This window comes from Sprattus sprattus (assembly GCF_963457725.1).
Source record: "Sprattus sprattus genome assembly, chromosome: 14".
NCBI classification, from domain to species: Eukaryota; Metazoa; Chordata; class Actinopteri; order Clupeiformes; family Clupeidae; genus Sprattus; species Sprattus sprattus.
This window is the reverse complement of record NC_137912.1, coordinates 13502234-13520931: the sequence shown is the minus strand read 5'-3', so window position 1 is coordinate 13520931 and position 18698 is coordinate 13502234. Positions and strand designations below refer to the sequence as shown.

The 18698-nt window shown below is 42.4% G+C and overlaps 1 protein-coding gene across 1 annotated transcript; it reads left to right on the top strand.

The window, feature by feature from the left end:
- Positions 1-1587: 1587 nt before the first annotated feature.
- Positions 1588-15885, top strand: nampt1 (nicotinamide phosphoribosyltransferase 1). Its single transcript, XM_080851036.1, has 11 exons — positions 1588-1713; positions 6230-6386; positions 7515-7618; positions 8946-9074; positions 11612-11770; positions 11862-11998; positions 13437-13662; positions 13802-13921; positions 15088-15228; positions 15316-15450; positions 15560-15885. Exons 1-11 carry the CDS (start codon positions 1660-1662, stop codon positions 15671-15673), a joined length of 1476 nt encoding a protein of 491 aa, XP_080707162.1. The 5' UTR covers positions 1588-1659; the 3' UTR covers positions 15674-15885.
- Positions 15886-18698: the final 2813 nt, after the last annotated feature.

Below are 18698 nucleotides of genomic sequence, written 5' to 3'. Positions count from 1 at the left end.
TACAACGCATAGAAGAGACAAGCGCATGCAGCCGATACATTAACAAGAAAGAGTATACACTTTTAACACTTCTGACTACTGCTTTACTCTCACCCAAAGACCCAGGTTAATTGGACCTGAGCGCGCCTGCTCCCTTGTTGGTCAAAAAAAGTACCCATATACATAGGGCGGATGTGATCAGCAACCAAATATCAAAATGATGTGTTGCTGTAACAAATACAGCCTATAGTATTTTTGCCCTTCCTAGAGTGTCTGTCGTAAACTGTTAAGTTATAGGGCCTACGACCTCAAACAACATGCTCAACAGACAAACCGTATGATATATAATACAGACCAATACTATTTGTTCACGGTAAAAGGGATTCTTCTCTGTGTTCTTTATTTAAGTGAACTCCTAAAAAACAGCTGGCAATTTAAACTTCATTGCATTTATGCAAGCCACTTATTGTGATATGTTGACCATCGGTTCCCCCTTGTGGTTAGTATTAGGCTGTGTAAAATCAGGGCGAATTCAACTCGTGAGCATCTCAGCCTTTAAAAGTTGGTTTCTTTGTTTTCGAACTTGATTTTTGTAAATGACAGGATAATCACATAATGGTACCTCATGTAATGCTTGCTGACGAATTAACTATCCATTAAGCACATAAAATTGGACCATTGTATCGGGGGTGGAGTGTGGATTTTATCAGGGGTGCAGTGCTCACGCGGATGTGTCAACCATGACCAAAACAGTACACACATACACACATATATATTATTTAGATGGATACTATCTACTCTTCCTTTAGTTTGATCCTAAATGTCATAATTCAGCTTACTTTGATCATTGCCTTTAATTTTTACGATGTGTTAATTAATTCACGACCATCCTTTATGGTTGGTCTATCGCTGGTCTGATATTGCGTAAACAGCTGAAAACAGAATGGCACAGCATAATATGCCATAAAAGCGGCGTGGGGGAACATAAAGTAGACATGTTGTTTTGTTTAGCCACCCCCTAATGGATTGGATGCAGCTGACAGCTTCCCTGTACGCTCTTAAATTAATCTTCCACCAGAAGCTTTGGTTTCAGCTGCAGACTTCAACACCGACTTCAGGAAATGCATAGTATTGTTATTATTAGGATCGATGTTTACATATACTGTAGCTTGTATTCTTGTAGTTCAAGACGAAATTGAAAGGAATTCATGTTTGGTCATAATAATTTACGGACCCTGTCCTCTCAACAAACGTCCAATTCCAGGGTTTCTTTAAAGCACTTCCTTTTTATATGAATCAAACTAAATCAATTGGTACTTACTGTTGAACAAAAATACCGGTCTCTGCACTCAGTCCACTAGGGGCAACACATTTACCGGCGCTTACCAGGCGTTCTTCTACGACCTACGCAGTCGAGAGGCGGAGAAGCCATGGGCCCTGCTTTCACATTTTCATTGGACAAGGGATAGTACAGTGATTGGTCGATCCACATGGTCTTGCCTCGAATTATACGTCACTAACAGGTTGCATCCAATGTTTTCCCTTTGCAAAGACGAGCGTCCATTTGTCCCGCCTCCTACTATTTCTTCACCCTTTCTCAACGACGGAGCTAGGTTGTGCGTCCCTGGTACAGAGCAAAGAACAACAGAATTGACAGCCACGACTCTAGTCAAGGGGAAGATGGAGCACAGAGATAACGAGTTCAATTTTTTATTAGCCACCGATTCCTACAAGGTGAGTGATGCAGGCCGGTTTTCAAAGGTCGTTAGAAGGGTCATTGCTGACTTGCGTAAAGGGGGTCATTGAATGAAAACGGTAAAAGGCAAGGTGCTTCCATCCTCCAAGGCCACCGCGTTTGTCTTGGTTGCTCCGTGTAGGCCAAATGGGTGGCGGGTAGGAGGTTGTGAGTACCAAATGTAAAGCATCACCTAGCTTCCCTTTAATGCGGTCATCTATCTATCGATCAATGGGAGTAATTGATCACATTATCGTTTCTAGTTTGCCGTCCAGAGTGGAGCTCATTGAGACCTAACGTGACTTATGAGGAATTAACATACCTCTGAAAGAAACAGAAATGGAATATAGCGGCTTAAAAAACTAACGTTATTTGTGTGTTGCAGAATTTGATTGATTTGAAAAGCGTCGAGAAATATCCAGTTAGCTATTCACCCCAAACCCCGGACTCAACCTGATAATAATAATGTTACAATGACAACGTTAGGTGGCTCTTGAGCTAGCTAGCATGTAGCGTACTGTAGAAACAAAACTGAAAGCAAGCCCGCTTACGTTTATAGCTGTCTTCTCAGTAAGTGAAATATCTTAAATCTGTGAAATTAAATATTGCGACCGTATGCTTCAAGTTCATACAGGTTATTTAATGTTTTGAACTGGTCAATTGTATTAACGATAACCAGTGATTACATGCAGTGACTTACCTATCATTTGGTCATTTTATTGCGTCCACCCCATGCAGGTTTCTGCCTTATTGTGACTTTTTTCATATTGTAACATTATATTGTAACAGTGTTTTCATCCTTTTCCATTTGTATATCAGACAGGTTGGTTATTTAGATCGATTGTCATACCCTTGATGCCTCTCGCATGTGTGGCGAGAATAGCCCAGTCGCTAGCACAAGTACACCTGCGAAAACTAAAGATGCAGCAAAGCTCCACTTAAGTTTGACTTTTCACTTGGATGGTATTCTTTGCATTTCATCTTTCTCTCTGTGTTTGTGTGTTTGTGTGTTTGTGTGTTTGTGTGTGTGTGTGTGTGTGTGTGTGTGTGTGTGTGTGTGTGTGTGTGTGTGTGCGCGCGCGCGTTTGTGTGTTGAGTCGTGAGACGTGTGTAAATTGGATCTGCTGAGGGTTGGTTGAAATGTACCCTACAAGAGCGTTTCAATGAGGTGCTTGGAAAAGCAGAGGAAGCATTTACTGCTTTGGGGTTTTTCTTTAGTCGTCCCTAAGTATAGATCATTTTCTGGTACTGGTTGAAGAAAACCGTGCTGTTATTATTTTGCTCAAACGTTGATTGAGGCCTCCTGAAGTTCTTGTGTGCCTAACCTGTCAGGGGGATTGAAGAATATTTCAGTTGGACAGTTCAGATGATAATCACTGTGTGCATATTCTTAGTCAGCGTACAGACTCATGGGTCTATGTGCGTCCTTGTTGGACACAACATACTTATCCACATACAGCTATAATTTGCCAAGTTGACTCCGCACTCTCAACGGATTAAAGTCTCTTCAACATAGTGAAACAAAGTGCTTAGTCTAGGACAGTGTGACAGTTGATGGGCCAGTCTTGTTGTTCTGTAGTGAAAGGCTCCATCTTAATGGGGTTTGCTGTCTAAAGTGAACTGAATGTCAGTTTGTGTAGTGTTCTTTACGTTTTACAGTCAGACAGCCCTTAGTGTACATACTTGCGAAGGTTTTTCTTGGAAAATGTAGAATTTCATTTCTCCCATGCTCTCTATTTATTTATTTATTTTTAGTTTAGCTATTCCAGGTGTGGCACTGACCTGTTGCATTCTGGCCTGTTCCATTCTCTTTTATTTGTCAGTTTGAAACTTTAAGATTTGTTCTTTAGTCAGTTCATTAAATGATTACATTTATTTGGTCTTTTCTTCAGTTGTTCTGAACTTGTGTTTCAGCTTCTTTTATTTGGATTGGGTTAAGAATACAACAAGACCAAGCTGAAGGACATTCAGAAAGGTCAGTGTATTTGTAGAAGTGCACGACCTTTACTGACAGGATTCTAAGATGGAGGGAGGGAGAGGAAAGAAACCGAAAGAGATATAAAGGGAAGAGGGTGCGGTGGGGGGATAGCGTGAGGAGAATATGGTAGGTAGAAGGTGAAAGAGAAAGTTGGATAGAAAGAGAGTGGTTACACTGGAGAGGTAGGTTGGAAATTGTTGGAAACAGTCAAAGGTGAGTGTAACTCATGAATTACTGTGGCGATACACTTGCATTGTAATTACATATGGTAACTGATCAGTAAGCGCTGAGACTATGTCTTTTTTGGCATCTTGTGCTTTGCTTGCATTTATACTCCAATCTGGTGCTGTCCCACTCTAAACTCTTTTTCTTTCTTAATTGTTCACATGCTATGCTCACACTTGTCTCTCAATATGAATTCAACAATGCCATGTAGTATGTTCTACCAGTTGCTTAGCACACCTCTCTCTTGTCACCACAATACGGAATCCTGTCCTAAGAACCGTATTTATCCATAAATACACGAGAGCAAGTGAACATATTTAGATTAATTTGACTCCTCTGGGTCGGCCTCCGATCCACCCGTTGATCCGGTGTTGAACGGCATGCTGGTGTTGATCCCATGCCAACCCAAGTACGGGGTGGATGCACTTGTGCATGCCTCGGCTCTGTCCTCACGCTCTGCCCTACTCTGTCTTTCACTGCTTCCTGTTTCCTCCCTGCGCATGTCTGGCCTCTGCCTGCAGGGAAGAGGGTGGGAGAAAAGGGAGGCGGAGGGACAGGGGGGTAGCAGAAGTCACTTAAGGCCAGATGATCCCATAGGGGTGGGTAAGATTGAGCAACTCATGGGAGGAGAGGGAAGGAGGAGAAAGAGAGGGGGAATCAGCCAGGAGGGGCGTACCAGACGTAGTGGCCCTTGTCCGTAACATTTTGGTGATGATGATGATGATGAAAGGGACACCCCTCCGTCACATCAGTGTGCCTCTACAACTGGGAAGGAGGAAGGTCACATACAGTAGTCAAACAAGAAGAATGTCAATAAATAAATAGGTGTGTCTGGTGAACCATTGTTAGAGACCATTCTCAAGTTATGTCATGATGTTGAGTATGTTTGCACACGCAAACACACACACACACACACACACACACATACATACAAAGCTTTCACCACTCTGCCGACAATAACATTTCATCACCCGTGGTCCATATGGGCACACCCTTCATACACCCTTCAAACACTTCAGTGAGAAGCCTCCCTATGTTCACTACCCTTTTTGTGACTTTTTAGGCACTGTCTAGCGTTTGCTCCATGTCCTCTCTATAGATACACTTGCCTGGTCTTGCGTGAATGATAAATTTAGATATTTTCCGGCTCACGTCCTTGGAGCACTGCGTTAAGGGTCACTTGGCCATATCACTGTGCTGTTTTGCTTTGCTTCAGAAACATTTTACATTTGTTTTGAATTTCATCATCTTGTTTTAAAAACTCCCTCAGTTCGGACTCCTGTGTAGAGGACAAGACCAGGCATGTCCCCTTTAAGGTGGCTTTACACGACAACGCTCCCGGGTGAAACCGACAAAATATTTTATCAGATGTGCCTTACGTTTAAACGGCGACAGCGTTTTGGGGGCTTAAAAATGCGAAAAAATGGTCACACTGGCTATCCTCGCATACGCGTTGATGTCATATCCATGTGAAGTACAGCCAAACAACAACAATTATGTTGGATTATTTCCATCAGTCGGAGATTCAAACTGCTTTGATATCTATCCAGGAGTCATTTCAGCAAATAAGCAGAGTAATCACAGATATAGGCTAACAGAACAGAGAAGGCGCATTAATTACCTAGGGAAATTGTTTGTTACACTAGGTCTCTAGTGCTCGTAGCTTGACTGTTCTCTCCCTTGTACGTTGCTTTGGACAAAGGTGTCTGCTAAATGACTGAATGTGGATGTAAATGTACATGAACACTGCAAATGTAAGTGAATAAATAAATAAGCACTAAACCCAATCGCGTTAAAATAGCCATAGTGGAATAGAATGGACACATATACATCCTGCAGTACCTCCACGTCTGCACCTGTTAAGTTACATTTCACACACTTTTGATCACCGTGTGCATACAGATTTCCACCCAAAAACGCTTGTCTAAACGCGAAATAAAAAGTGGGAACTTTTGCGGTTTGTGTTCAGATCGTTGTCGTGTAAAGCTAGCCTAAATCCAATAAGTATAGAAATACAACATTTGGTATGGTAAGGTGGGTAGCACAAATTCTGCCTCAAGTCACAACCATGTAGGTTCTGTGATAGACTGAGGGTGTGGCAGAAACAATATGGGCCAAGTTCTGACCTTGTGCAGTGTCATGCAGTGTCAGTGTGAGACGATTAAAAAATTTACAAATTAATCTGTTGTGTCACTTGGCAACACCCAACACCTCAATGTCAGAATGCATTAACACTAATTGCTGGCATTGTGATTGTACACAGACGTTCGGATGGGCCCATGGCTAACTTGTGTGCTTTTGCTCTCTTCCAGGTCACACATTACAAGCAGTACCCCCCAAACACTAGCAAAGTGTACTCCTACTTTGAGTGTCGTGAAAAGAAGACAGACCCCGCCAAAACCAGAAAAGTCAAGTATGAGACGACCGTTTTCTATGGTTTGCAGTACACACTCCACAAATACTTAAAAGGTACGGTATGAAACGCATTGCCCTGAAAGCATCACATTTATGCTGATTTCACCCAACCTGTGTCCATTAGCTGAAGTGTAGAGTAAACTTCTGTTCAGTGGATTTAAACCTATGTAAGTAGGTTTGTAAAGTAGTGTCTATGTAAAGTAATGTCTCAGGCCTATGCCAGAAGTCAAATGAATCTCATGTGATGTAAGCCAAGTGTCAAACGGCAAGGAAGACTCCATCTTAAAGGCACAGAGACCGCCACATGGTGGTGAAAGGATGAAAATACCTCTTCGGTTCTCCTGTCCTGCTTCTCAGAACACCTCTGCTTTTACTTAGATCCTTCAGTTCTCCACCTCATCTTTTACCACCCCCGAACATGCTGCTCTTTATTAGCCTAGCTATCCCCTCCTCCACTCCTCCCCATTTCAACAGGATTTCACGGTTGGGGAAGGGACCTGTTAAAGTTTGTTATGGGACGCTCAAAGAGACAAAAGAAACATCTGCTCTTCAGCCTTGGCCGTACAAAGGCCAGCTGCACCTAAAAGGCTTTTGCCAGGGAGCGGAGCCTTTAGAAGATGCTCTGGTTACGGCCATGGCGCTTCAGGGAGTTGGTAGTGGTGTGGTGCAGTCTGAGGCAGCGTACTCTCTGCCTGGGGCTGACCCAGCCCTGGGGCTCAGAGGTGAGGCTGCTGTGCCTTTAAGGAAGGCTGAGCATTTTGCGCGCTGGTCCCGATGGAGACAAAGCCCCGCACTGTGCACAGAGAGAGAGTTGCCTTAATGCAATAACACACAAGGGGATGGCTCGCAGTGTGATATTGCATTGCATACGGTCTCTCTACTTACTTTCACTGTGCGTCTTATCTGTGCCCCTCTCTTTGTCTTCCTTTCTCCCTCTCTCTCTATTGAGACTCTTTTTCGCTCTCTCCCTGTCTCTTCCTTTTTATCCAGGCTCTCTTCCCCTCTCTCTCACTCTCTCTTTCCCTCTCCATTTAGCTCTTGTCTATTTAGTTTTTTTTTTTAAGTACTTAGTTTTTCCCAGTTGCATTTTGTCTTATGGCGTTGGGAAAGGCCTTTCTCTGTCACTCCAGTTTTGGATGTTGTTCATGCACATTCACATTCATATCACTTTTGCGTACCCAGGGAAGGTGGTCACCCCAGCGAAGATTCAGGAAGCCAAGGAGGTCTACAGGGAACACTTTCAGGATGACGTGTTCAATGAGAAAGGCTGGAACTACATCTTGGAGGTACAGTTTCAGTAGGGACTCCACTCTCGCCCCGCTCTCATTACTGTCCCCACAACCACACACCGGGACTCAGGTTATCATGCTTGTTTCCTATGGACCAAGAATTTTGCCCTCTTGATGTGGTTACCATATCTTTTGAACAAAGAGGAGGAGAACAAAGCTTTCAAATTCAATGGCAGGCAATAGAGTTTGCAGGTGTTCGACAAGTAAATAAAGGAAACTTGGGACTAGCATAGTTTAAACGTCATATGAGGGCAAACATCTTGATATTGGTGCAAATGTCCTTTTAGCCAAACACTTGAACAGATATCCCACAAAGTGGTTGGTGGTGTCATTTTCAAATGAAACCTTTATTTACATTTTATTGCGCATTCCTATGAGGATAATCACGCCTTGAAAGAACTTCAGAGAACAAGAGGTCAAATTGTTATGCTTTTGCTTGTCTAAATTAAATGACATGGTTAGCTAATGTTACATTTGCTACATTAGCTTGCTGAAACCACTGCATAACATACTAATGTTAAATTGAGGTCTACTGGGGACTTTGCTTTTTCAGTCATTATTGTATAGTATATATAGTACATATCAATTTTTTGCCAATGATAGTAATTATAAGATAAGACGTAGGCTACTTTCACTATCGGCCTATAAGTGTTTGCCATAGGTATAGCCATTACACAGGTTTCCATTGGGTTATCTCTCCAAACAGCCGATAAAGCCACAAATCTTATTCCTCTTATTTCCTCCCCATTTTGTTATTCGAAACCAAAAATAAATGAATATATGTGTGTTATATAATTTATTTGGCAAGACACGGTACAGTTACGTTCAGGCATAGTGACAGCCTCTCCCTCCTATTCGCCACAATTTTTTATCACCTTTTAATGGTTAGTTTTCCTCCTAAAAGGGGCGTGGTCATTAAAATACTTCAGGTTGACGTCACATTGCTCTGGTCTATCTACTTGTCAGTCAGAGTACATTTAGAGTACAATCAAAGTAGCTGAGAGCTGACATAGCTTAGCCGCTTAACGGCACACAGCACGTTTGTGCAAGTGCCGATCAGGCAACATCCAATTTGATCAGTCTCTTATTGAATTTTTTGCCATGTTAATTTTGCAGTACTTTCAATCCATGTTGTTTTTCTGTCCAGACAGTATAAAAAAGCTAAAATAAAAAGCCCATTCCAACAATCAAGTAAAAATCTCAAACCTTTCATATAATTTACAATTCTCTTGTTTGAGTTACTTTTTTGTGTATGGCTATGTTGTTGGACAATTCACTTAGAACCAAAGTGTTGCTAACCAACATACATTACATTTGGTTGCAGAAGTACGATGGTCACCTGCCCATTGAGATAAAGGCAGTGCCGGAGGGCAGTGTAATACCTCGTGGGAATGTTCTCTTCACTGTGGAAAGCACCGATCCAGAATGCTACTGGCTAACCAACTGGGTGGAGGTGAGTAGGAGCGGATGGAATCAAACTTCCGTCAGAAATATTAACTTTTAATGTTGCATCTCCCTCTATGCAAGTCATTTCTTAAGAAATGTTGAAATACCGTTGATGGACTCTTCTCTGCCATTTATTGCCCCCAAGTTTATTTTTGGAATGTTTTAAATGCTTTCATCTATTTGTGTCCTGCTTTGTGAAGAGTGTGAGAGGCTGTATCTTATGTTAATGAACGTTACATCATAAACATAATTCAGGTGTGTTAAGTTCTAAATAACAACCAAATCCCAATGCTGCGTTTGAATTTATCCTGGAGAGAATTACCGTCATAGCAACAGTCACTGTCAGCAGTTCATCATGTGTCATCAAACATATTTTAATGGTTATACATAGTAACTAACGCATATAGACCAGACCTTCTACCTGATTTTCTGTGTGCCGTCCTAGAACATTGAATTTCAATTCAGATCAGACTCCCAGATCATAATGACTGCAGATTTCCCCGGCCTCTGACCTGTGAGACTGCGCTGTCTCACTGCAAATGCTTCTAGAGCGGGAGGCACACATGTGTTGTCTGGCACAGCTGGTAAATATAGAAACACTCTCATGTGTCCTTGGAACATGAAACACTGCGTCACGGCGGGCCCTTGCCTCCCGCCATTCTGCCCTTGAAAGAAACGTGATGAATGGCAGGTCCCCTCGGCCTCCTTTGCCTTTGTTTCCCTGCGGGCCGCCACAAAACCGAGTGGGAAGGGTTGATGATGATGAAAAGGAAACAAGTGTGTTTACTGTTGGTCCTGTGACAGGTGGGAGAGGGTCATTGTTTTTTTTTTTTTCTTTCTCACCATCTGTGGAATGAAACCGTGCACGTGCGAGAGTGAGTGTCAGCAGTCATTTTGGCCTACAGGGAATGTGCAGAGTCGCTGATTTGAGTCACATGAGGGCACATTATATTCTAATTGGCTGCAAGTTTTGGAGCGTGTGACTGCGGTCTGGATCAGTGAGGCGGAGAGGTCTGACGTCTCTGCCTGAAACACTGATGAAGTGAGTCTCGCCAGAGAGAGAGAGAGAGAGAGAGACAGAGAGAGAGAGAAAAAAGACCCTCCTTGTATGGTTGTCCATCTTGCGATTGTGAAAGTCAGCTGGATGCTGTAGATTGAACACAAGCCGCTTTTTTGTCCACAGTTCGCCCAAGCCACCTCTCGGACAGATTGCTCCCTTGGCCGTGCCAAGGTTCGAATAGCAGTTTCAGATCATGCACTGCTCTTATCTCTAGATGCGTGATAGCAGAGCCTAGTCACACATGGGTGTGCAAAATTGTATCAAGGTCCAATAGTCTTATTTTGTGATGGAACCTTTTTTGTTTAATCATGTGTGTTGTCCCTTTGGATCTTATCATTATACTGTTACGAAGCAAATATATCGGGGTTGTGCAAGCAGAGTACTTAAAAAGGAACTGAGGATTTTTTTGACTGTGTATTATAACTGGCTAGCAAGTTTGAAGTACACACTTTAGTGACTGTATGATACGATTGGACTCTGTTGCCCACTTTCAGGGGCAACCTACCTTTTCCGAGGAGGTCTCCTATCCCAAACTTGCTAAGTATTGGTATAGACAGAGATTGGTATTACAATGTGGCCTGGTGTGTGGTCATTACGTTGGAAGTGCAGACACCAAAGAAAGTAATTTACATTGATCATTACCACAGAAACTTCAAGATGTACCCATCCACATTGATCTTAACAGGATGCTGTAATGTGTTCTGTAGTACCTTTATTGCTCTGAAAATACAGCCGCTATAGTTTCTCCTTCCACATTGTAGATGACACAGCCTGTTTTGATAAAGTGCTTCAAGCTGATTGTCTAATCTCCAGCTGCAGGATGGTCAAAAGGCTGGCGGGCAAATTGCCTTGCGATACATCTCACTATTGTGCCATGCTTTGGCTCACAAATAGTTCTGTCTCAGCATTAGATGGTTGCTCACATCGAACAACTATGTACAGCTTCCATAGTGAGAGCTGTAGCCCATTTCTGTGTTGTAGGCACAAAAATTCAAGTCATTTCAGGAATGTGATGGCAAGCAGTTTTCGACGATTGTCATAGGGTGGCATATTTGATATATCTGTGTGTTTTTTGGCCGTATCATAATATTTTGATTTTGCTGGCCAGCCATGAACAAAAGCGAGTGGCCACAGCCCTGCCAAACAGCCTTGCGACAGGTCCTCCGACCGAGCTGGGCAACAAGGGGAACATGGCGTCGTCCCCCACCCACCCATCGCCCTTGTTGACCTAGCCGGCCTGGGCTATGCCCACTGGAATGGCCAGCAGGATAAAGGGGTGCTGTAAGTCAGCTTTAAATTTAAGTTCCAGCTGACTACACTTGGAGACAACAGGCTTTGTCCTCACATGGGGCAATTGAACAGGGAATGGGAAGGGGGTGGGAAGAATGGAGGAGGGGTGCCTTTGCCAAGTTAATGTGCCAGTGTTTCATCAACTCAAACTTATCAGCAGTATCCCCCTCTGCCCATTTTCTCTCCACCTGCAGACTATCCTTGTCCAGATCTGGTACCCCATCACTGTGGCAACCAACTCACGGGAACAAAAAAAGATCTTGGCAAAGTACATGATGGAAACATCCGGGAACCTGGAAAAACTGGAATACAAACTCCATGACTTTGGCTATAGAGGCGTGTCTTCACAAGAGGTGTGTAAGAGATGTAATAGTCGAGTAATTATCAATAAAGCTTTTTCATTGTATTCATTAATGCCGGCTTGCTCCCGTGTGTTTCACTCAGACGGCTGGGATTGGTGCCTCCGCACACTTGGTGAACTTCAAAGGAACAGACACGGTGGCTGGAATTGGTGTGATCAAGAAGTTCTATGGAACCAAGGACCCTGTGCCTGGGTTTTCAGTACCAGCTGCAGAGCACAGGTGGGTGCTAGCCTGAGGCACCTCAGCAGCAGTAGTCTCTTAATGCTCAGCAAATTATGTCATGTCTAATTTATGTTTAATATTGACCTAGTTTCTGAGCTGGTAAAGATAGAAGAAGGCTGTTCAGACTTCTACAGATGCTAATCTCACTTCTTAACATATCAAGGGCAAACAAGCATGGAAGTCAGCTAGTGCGCAGCTTGGCCTGCTGTACGCCATTACACTGCTGTTAGGACCTGCCTACTTGGCACAGGTTTTTGTTGACAGATCCTCACAGAGACAAGCACATTCGATCTTTGCTGCAGAGACTCTTCGAACTTGTCAAATACTATGAAATATCTACAAATCCTAACAAATGGATCCACCTTAGCTTTGAAAAGGTGTCTCATTGGGTCAGATGTTTTTAAAAGGTCTGAAATAAAGCAACTAGACCTGTTCACAGGGTGGGAACTGTTGACTGATAGTCCAAAGAGTGTTTCCTGTGAGCCTCTATAGGCCATGCAGCCAATCAGTTGTCAGTCTCCGGGATTGACATCTTGAGAGAATAAAATGGTTTGCTTCCCAAAGTGTTTTCAACTTGGTAAATAAAAGGTATCAGACCATTTGTGATACTTCATGGACAGAAGAACAGAAGCGCCATGTCCTTTATCTTCAGAATATGAGAAAAAGTAATGAAATTGTGAACGAAAAAAGGTTTGTACTAGAACATACCATAGTATTTCATGGCCAGTCTGATATGGTCTTGGTCATGGTTTTGGTTCATGTACCTCACATGTAACATCATGATTGAGGAGCAAATCCTTTGTTGGGCCAAAGTCCTTGAAACCTTCCCTGTGCATATAAGAATGATAAACAAAAGTCTTCCATTACTGCACCAGGTGGCTGTTGATTAAAGTGGCAGCTGACATAAATTGCATGATTATACAATGTTGGTTTGTGGCTTTTGTGACGGTACCTCTTAATTTTCTCCGAGGCCCCAGTCTGCTATGGAAATGGCCCCTGTGAATCTTCTTTCCTTCTTTTTTTGTTCCTCTTCTTCTGCACACAAAACCGATCTCTGCATTGACTACAGTTACTGCTGCATGAGTGCACCCTTCATCAAGTCCAGTGCATTATGGGTGTTCAGCCAGAGCTGTCACTGGAATGTTACATAACACCACACGCCATTCTCGTGGATTGTGGTGAAATGATTAGTGTTTTTTTTTTTTTTAGAGATGTCCTCCTTTTCAAGTGATGGTGTTAGTAAGTTTGATTACTTTTGTCTTTGTTTGAGAGATCATTTTGTTTACTTTTTCTCCAAGAGGATGGTCTGTGATCTCGTCATTTTGCAGTGTTGCTCCTCCCTCTAGGGGTCCTGCACCACCTGTTCAGCTCCGGTTTAACAGACTTTCACTTTTCTGATCAACGGCTCACTTTATGCCTCCTAATTCCTCTCCAGTACCATCACTGCCTGGGGGAAGGATCACGAGAAAGACGCCTTCGAGCACATCATCAAGCAGTTCCCCAATGTGCCCGTGTCCATCGTCAGCGACAGCTACGACATCTACAATGCCTGCGAGAAGATCTGGGGCGAAGACCTCCGGAGCCTGATTGTGAAGCGAAGTGCTGACGCTCCCCTGGTGGTGCGGCCAGACTCAGGGGACCCACTGGACACTGTGCTGAAGGTACGGCCTGTGGTGGTTTGCTTGGGATTCACCAAGCATGCCTAGGGCTTCATTATGCAGTGTGTGGTAAAGATGAACTAGAGGGGGGGGGGAATGAATACACCTCGGCAACCACTCATCATTGTCTCTCGTTCTTTAGGTCTTAGAGATTTTGGGCAAGAAGTTCCCCCCCAAGGAGAACAGTAAGGGTTACAAAGTTCTTCCCCCCTACATCAGAGTCATCCAGGGAGATGGTGTGGACATCAACACGCTGCAGCAGGTACGGAACATGCTTTACTGCCTTATTCTTTACATATACAGCCAACTTATATTGCCTACTTATTCATACGCCACAGTCTACATGTTAACTTACATCAGACCAAGAGTAATTTTATTGGGAACACATGGATATACTTTGTTTCATACATTGAAACAACTGGCCCAAATTCTAAAATGCTTAAAACAACATCTTAAAAAAATAATTTAGATATGTTGAATGCGCACATTAAGGTTTGGTAAACATCACTAGTTGGCCCAACACACAATTGTAACACGCAGTGCTTCCTAAAATCTTACTTGTTAAGGGTCTATTATATGGATCGATTTATATTAATTTATTTTAGTTATTTTTTTAATTTTAAGGTTGGACTGTCTCCTGCAACATCCATCGTGTAACAGTGTTTTATGTAATCAGTAGACCCAAATTTGAGTGCATTACCACCACCTACTGGGTTGAAGTGTGAACTGCTTATTCTCCAGCATTACTTTCACTCTTTAAAGGTGCAGTCTGTAACTGTATTCCCATACACTTTTTGTCAAATTCAACCAATTGCTACTCACAGTCCTCTAGCTGTCCGTTCAATGTTTGTGCTAAAAACAAACTGTGGTGTTCGTCGAATCCAAAGATGAGTTAAATCTCTTTCTTGAATGGACAACCTAGAGGAACAAACCCACTTTTTTGAATACCCCCTGGCCCTGTTAATGGGAAACAAAGTGCCTTGGACTGAGCCATGAACAGCCAATCCTGGCCAGTCATCATGGTGCTTCAGGAGCATGGAAGGGAGGGGTGTAACCTGACTGGCCGTTGAGCTCAAATATCAACAACCTTTCGCGAAACTGAATTGTGGACTGCATCTTTAATTCACACCCGTAGGGACAAGCCACATACTTTTTCTAGCTGTATGTTGAATGAGTTCTCACACAACAGTACAATTCTAAAGAATATTTTTGTAGATTATTTTATTTCCTTTCATTCTCATTGACTAAACCAAATGTACAGTTCTGAGAATAGTTCAGTCAATTCTCTTTTAACAGCTGAATTTGCCAAGATGGTGACACCATCTTACTTTTTAAAAGTTCATAGCTGATGAGCCATGGTATCGTATATTTCTGTATCCTAAAAGAAAAGGTTTGGTGGCATTCTCTGCACTTTGTCCTTTTTTTTAGATTGTGGAGGGCATGAAGCAGCACAAGTGGAGCATTGAGAACATCGCCTTTGGCTCAGGAGGGGCTCTCCTGCAGAAACTCACCAGGGACCTCCTCAACTGCTCCTTCAAGTGCAGCTACGTGGTGACCAACGGTCTCGGGGTGAGAATGTTGGCTTACGCTGCGCCCTTTGCCCACTATTGTCAGCAGTTGTCAAACGTTGATTTCAACTTGGTGGTTTTTTTGCAGGTAAATGTGTTCAAAGATCCTGTGGCAGACCCAAACAAGAGGTCCAAGAAGGGTCGTCTTTCTTTGCACAGGACAGAGAGTGGAAGCTTCGTCACTCTGGAAGAAGGAAAGGGGGAACTCGAGGAGTTTGGAGTGGTATGTATTGTTGTGATGTTGATGTCTTGTCTGGTTGGAACTGTTTCTTAATCTTATCAAACTGTTTGGAGTTCAAACATCAAAATTGCTACCCCTGCCCCTTCCACAGGATCTACTGCACACAGTGTTTCAGAATGGGAAGATTGTGAAGACGTACACCTTCGATGAGGTCCGAGAAAACGCCAGGCTGAAGGATAATGAGCTCGAGGAGCTCCTTCACTGAGTCCTCTCTTGATCACCCCAAATACCCCCAGCCCCCACCCTCACTATACCCCACCCCATCCCCCAGAACCTCGGCCTCCTAACCCCTCACACACCCTCTATAGCACTATCCTCCACAGGGCCGAGAGCATTAGAACCCCACCACAACGTCCAGTCCCGGGCCTCAGCAGCTGACAGCGAGAGGTAGATGGAGGGAGGGAGGGAGTGGAAAGGGGGGGGGGGGGGGGGGCACTGAAGAATGAGTGAGCGAGGGAATAAAGAGGTGCGAGAGGGGAAGATGGGAGGAGGAGCCAACCAACAAACAACACGCTGTACCCTGTGTTCTGTGTACAGAGCTGTTCTGTCTTTAAATTTCCAGAATCTGCTAAGCTTTGATGTCTTTTCTGAATGGACGAAAAAATTAAGTATATATATATATACAAATCATAATATCATGGTATACAAATCATTTAAATTGCGGTAATGTAAACTGTGTATTTGACCAAGCATTGCTAAAGATCACACATCTTTGCGGGAAAGTAGATATATGTGTATATTGAAGAGAGTTTTGAGTTTTTTTTTTCCAGTTGTAGGACTGGAAGATAGCGATTTAGTGTTTTTTGAATGTGAATGTTGTGTATGGAGATGTTTTTAAAACACTTGTTTCAAAGGAACATTGTTCCTTATGCAAAAGAAATGGACTGGTTACATTGTAATCGGCAAAATGACAACTTTGTCTGCCTTTTCAAGGAACCGTATAGCTTTTCCCTTTCCCTCTTATGGATGAATATTAACTAAAGTTGCCAAGTGAGTAGATGCGAATATTGCTGAGGCACTCTTCAGAAGACAGTGAAAACAAAGGTATCTATGGCAACTAGAATGCCTCCTGTTTTTTTTTCTATTATTGTTGTTACTACTACTACTTCTGTTATTATAAGTTGTACAAGTACTACTTGTCATCTACATTTTCAGTCAGTTGGAAAACAGATGGATCATGCCATTAAATATGGGAAACGCGTTAGACTGGCTTGTTTTGCTATTTTGTAATAATCATTGTTTCGAACTCCAGAAATCATTATTTTTTATGACTGAAGAAGAATATTTGCCAGAGTTGTTGCATTGAAATATCCATACTTACAATAATGTGGCCAAAATGCCTTCTCTCTTGTATAAAACATGTTGTATGTTTATGAAAGGGAGCTGGCTGATTAGAAGGTAATAGATATATTGTTATTATTTTTGTCTAATGCCCATTTTATACCAACAGAGTTTGCCTACCTTCTAAGTTCTAGTGTGACTAGTATTGTGTGGTCAGCCTCTAGCTTATACGTGTGTGAGTGTGTATGTATGTACAGTCTCGTTTGAATGTGAAATTGATTGATTGATTATGTTTTAAGTATATTTTTGTTCTGTTTTTATGTGTGTGTGTCGACTGTCCTATTTTTTTACCCTTTTCCGGACTCTTCCTCTGATATTTTACGTCACATAACGATTGCAGTGTTGTCAACATTAAAAGAAAAAAACTACCCTGTCTTTACCGAACTGTTTTTTAAGGTAAATTGAAAAAGGTGAATGCATTCCCTTTTCTAGCTGCTGTAAAGTCAGTGAAAGATTTCCCAATGCACTAGCATTCAATCTGGTAGTAAATTTAATCACATTTTGAAGTTACATTGTGCTAGGAACATAAGTGTGGAAGTTTAAATAAAAAAGCAATATCATACCACCTGTTGTCCAAAATATTGTTTTTGTTGTCTATTGGAGTTTTTGGTGTGTTTGTTTATATGTTCACATAATATTGATTTCCGCTTAATCGGACCCTTCTTTTGGGTCACCAATCCAATAAATTGACCAATGGCCAGAAGTCCATAGTGGCCACCCCTAGTGGCTCAATATGCAAACGGCAACCTAAATGCCAGAAGCACAGTCAAAAACCACCCATGTAACTGAGGAGCCTTTCCCCACATAGTACTTGGGAATTTAACTTTCAGCAGTTGCCTCTTGATAATTAGAACATACTGGATATTAAGATATAGGGCGGTTTCAGTGTTATGGTTTGACATTTGACTCATTGGTAACTAAATGTGTCATGGACAAGCACAGTATCAGGGAATTAATTTGCATAGCTTTCAATCTAACCTCTGCAGCTGAATACAGATACATTTATTTGATTAATTTGATCATTTATGTCCTAAAAATACATAGCATTTCATCAGTGTAAAATTCAGTCACATTTTAACATCAGTTCCATTTTTGAATTGCCCTATAATGCATATCTTTTGCGATCCAATGGCCATTCGCAGTTGATGGTGCATTTGACCTTGTAGCCACACCCACTGCACTGTCTTGTCATTGCACAAATCGTCACGTGAGTTGGGCCCACTATGTCTTAAGTCCTCTTATAAGATATAAAGGAGTTATTCACCAGCATAAATGTCCAATAACAAATCTAACTCATTCGTTTATCAACTTTTTTGTAATAAAGAGTTTCCGTCATTGAGTGCCATCTTTTCACAGTCAGTCCTTAGGCTTGGCAATATACAACCTTTTTTTTCATCTCCAAATATTCTGTGGTTGTCATCTTCTCATGTTGTCTTTTGCAACTTCCTGTCCAACTGTGACATCCTCTAGTTGCCATGCAGCTGTCCTCTCCCCATACAGGTTGAGAGATCTTACATCTTTAAGCCAACCCAGAATTCATACCTTCCATAGATTTCTTTTGGAAGACACAGTCAGTGGAATGTACCTTTTAATGAGATCTGACCACAAGCTGTGTAAGATGTGTGCATGAACTCAGAGAGGTTTTTGTTTTTCCCAAAGCCCTTTACATGGTTTTCTAACTTCCTCCCATAGGCTCTCTGTAAATACTTGTGTACTGTATCTCTACAATTGCGCCCCTCTCCCCCCACCTCACTTTCTTTTTTTTTTCCCATCGTTGACGTGAAATCTTAGATCTCCATGTCTGTTTCACTTCCTCTGCCTGGTACTTTGCTTGATATCAGTCACACCAACTAAACCATACACAAAAAAGTACACAGAAAAGTATTTCA

Excerpts from the sequence above, each read along its gene's own strand:
- nampt1 (XM_080851036.1), top strand. The coding sequence starts at position 1,660 with ATGGAGCACAGAGATAACGAGTTCAATTTTTTATTAGCCACCGATTCC. Across the intron at positions 7,619-8,945 it reads GCTGGAACTACATCTTGGAG|AAGTACGATGGTCACCTGCC; the intron begins GTACAGTTTCAG and ends ATTTGGTTGCAG. Across the intron at positions 15,451-15,559 it reads AACTCGAGGAGTTTGGAGTG|GATCTACTGCACACAGTGTT; the intron begins GTATGTATTGTT and ends CCCCTTCCACAG.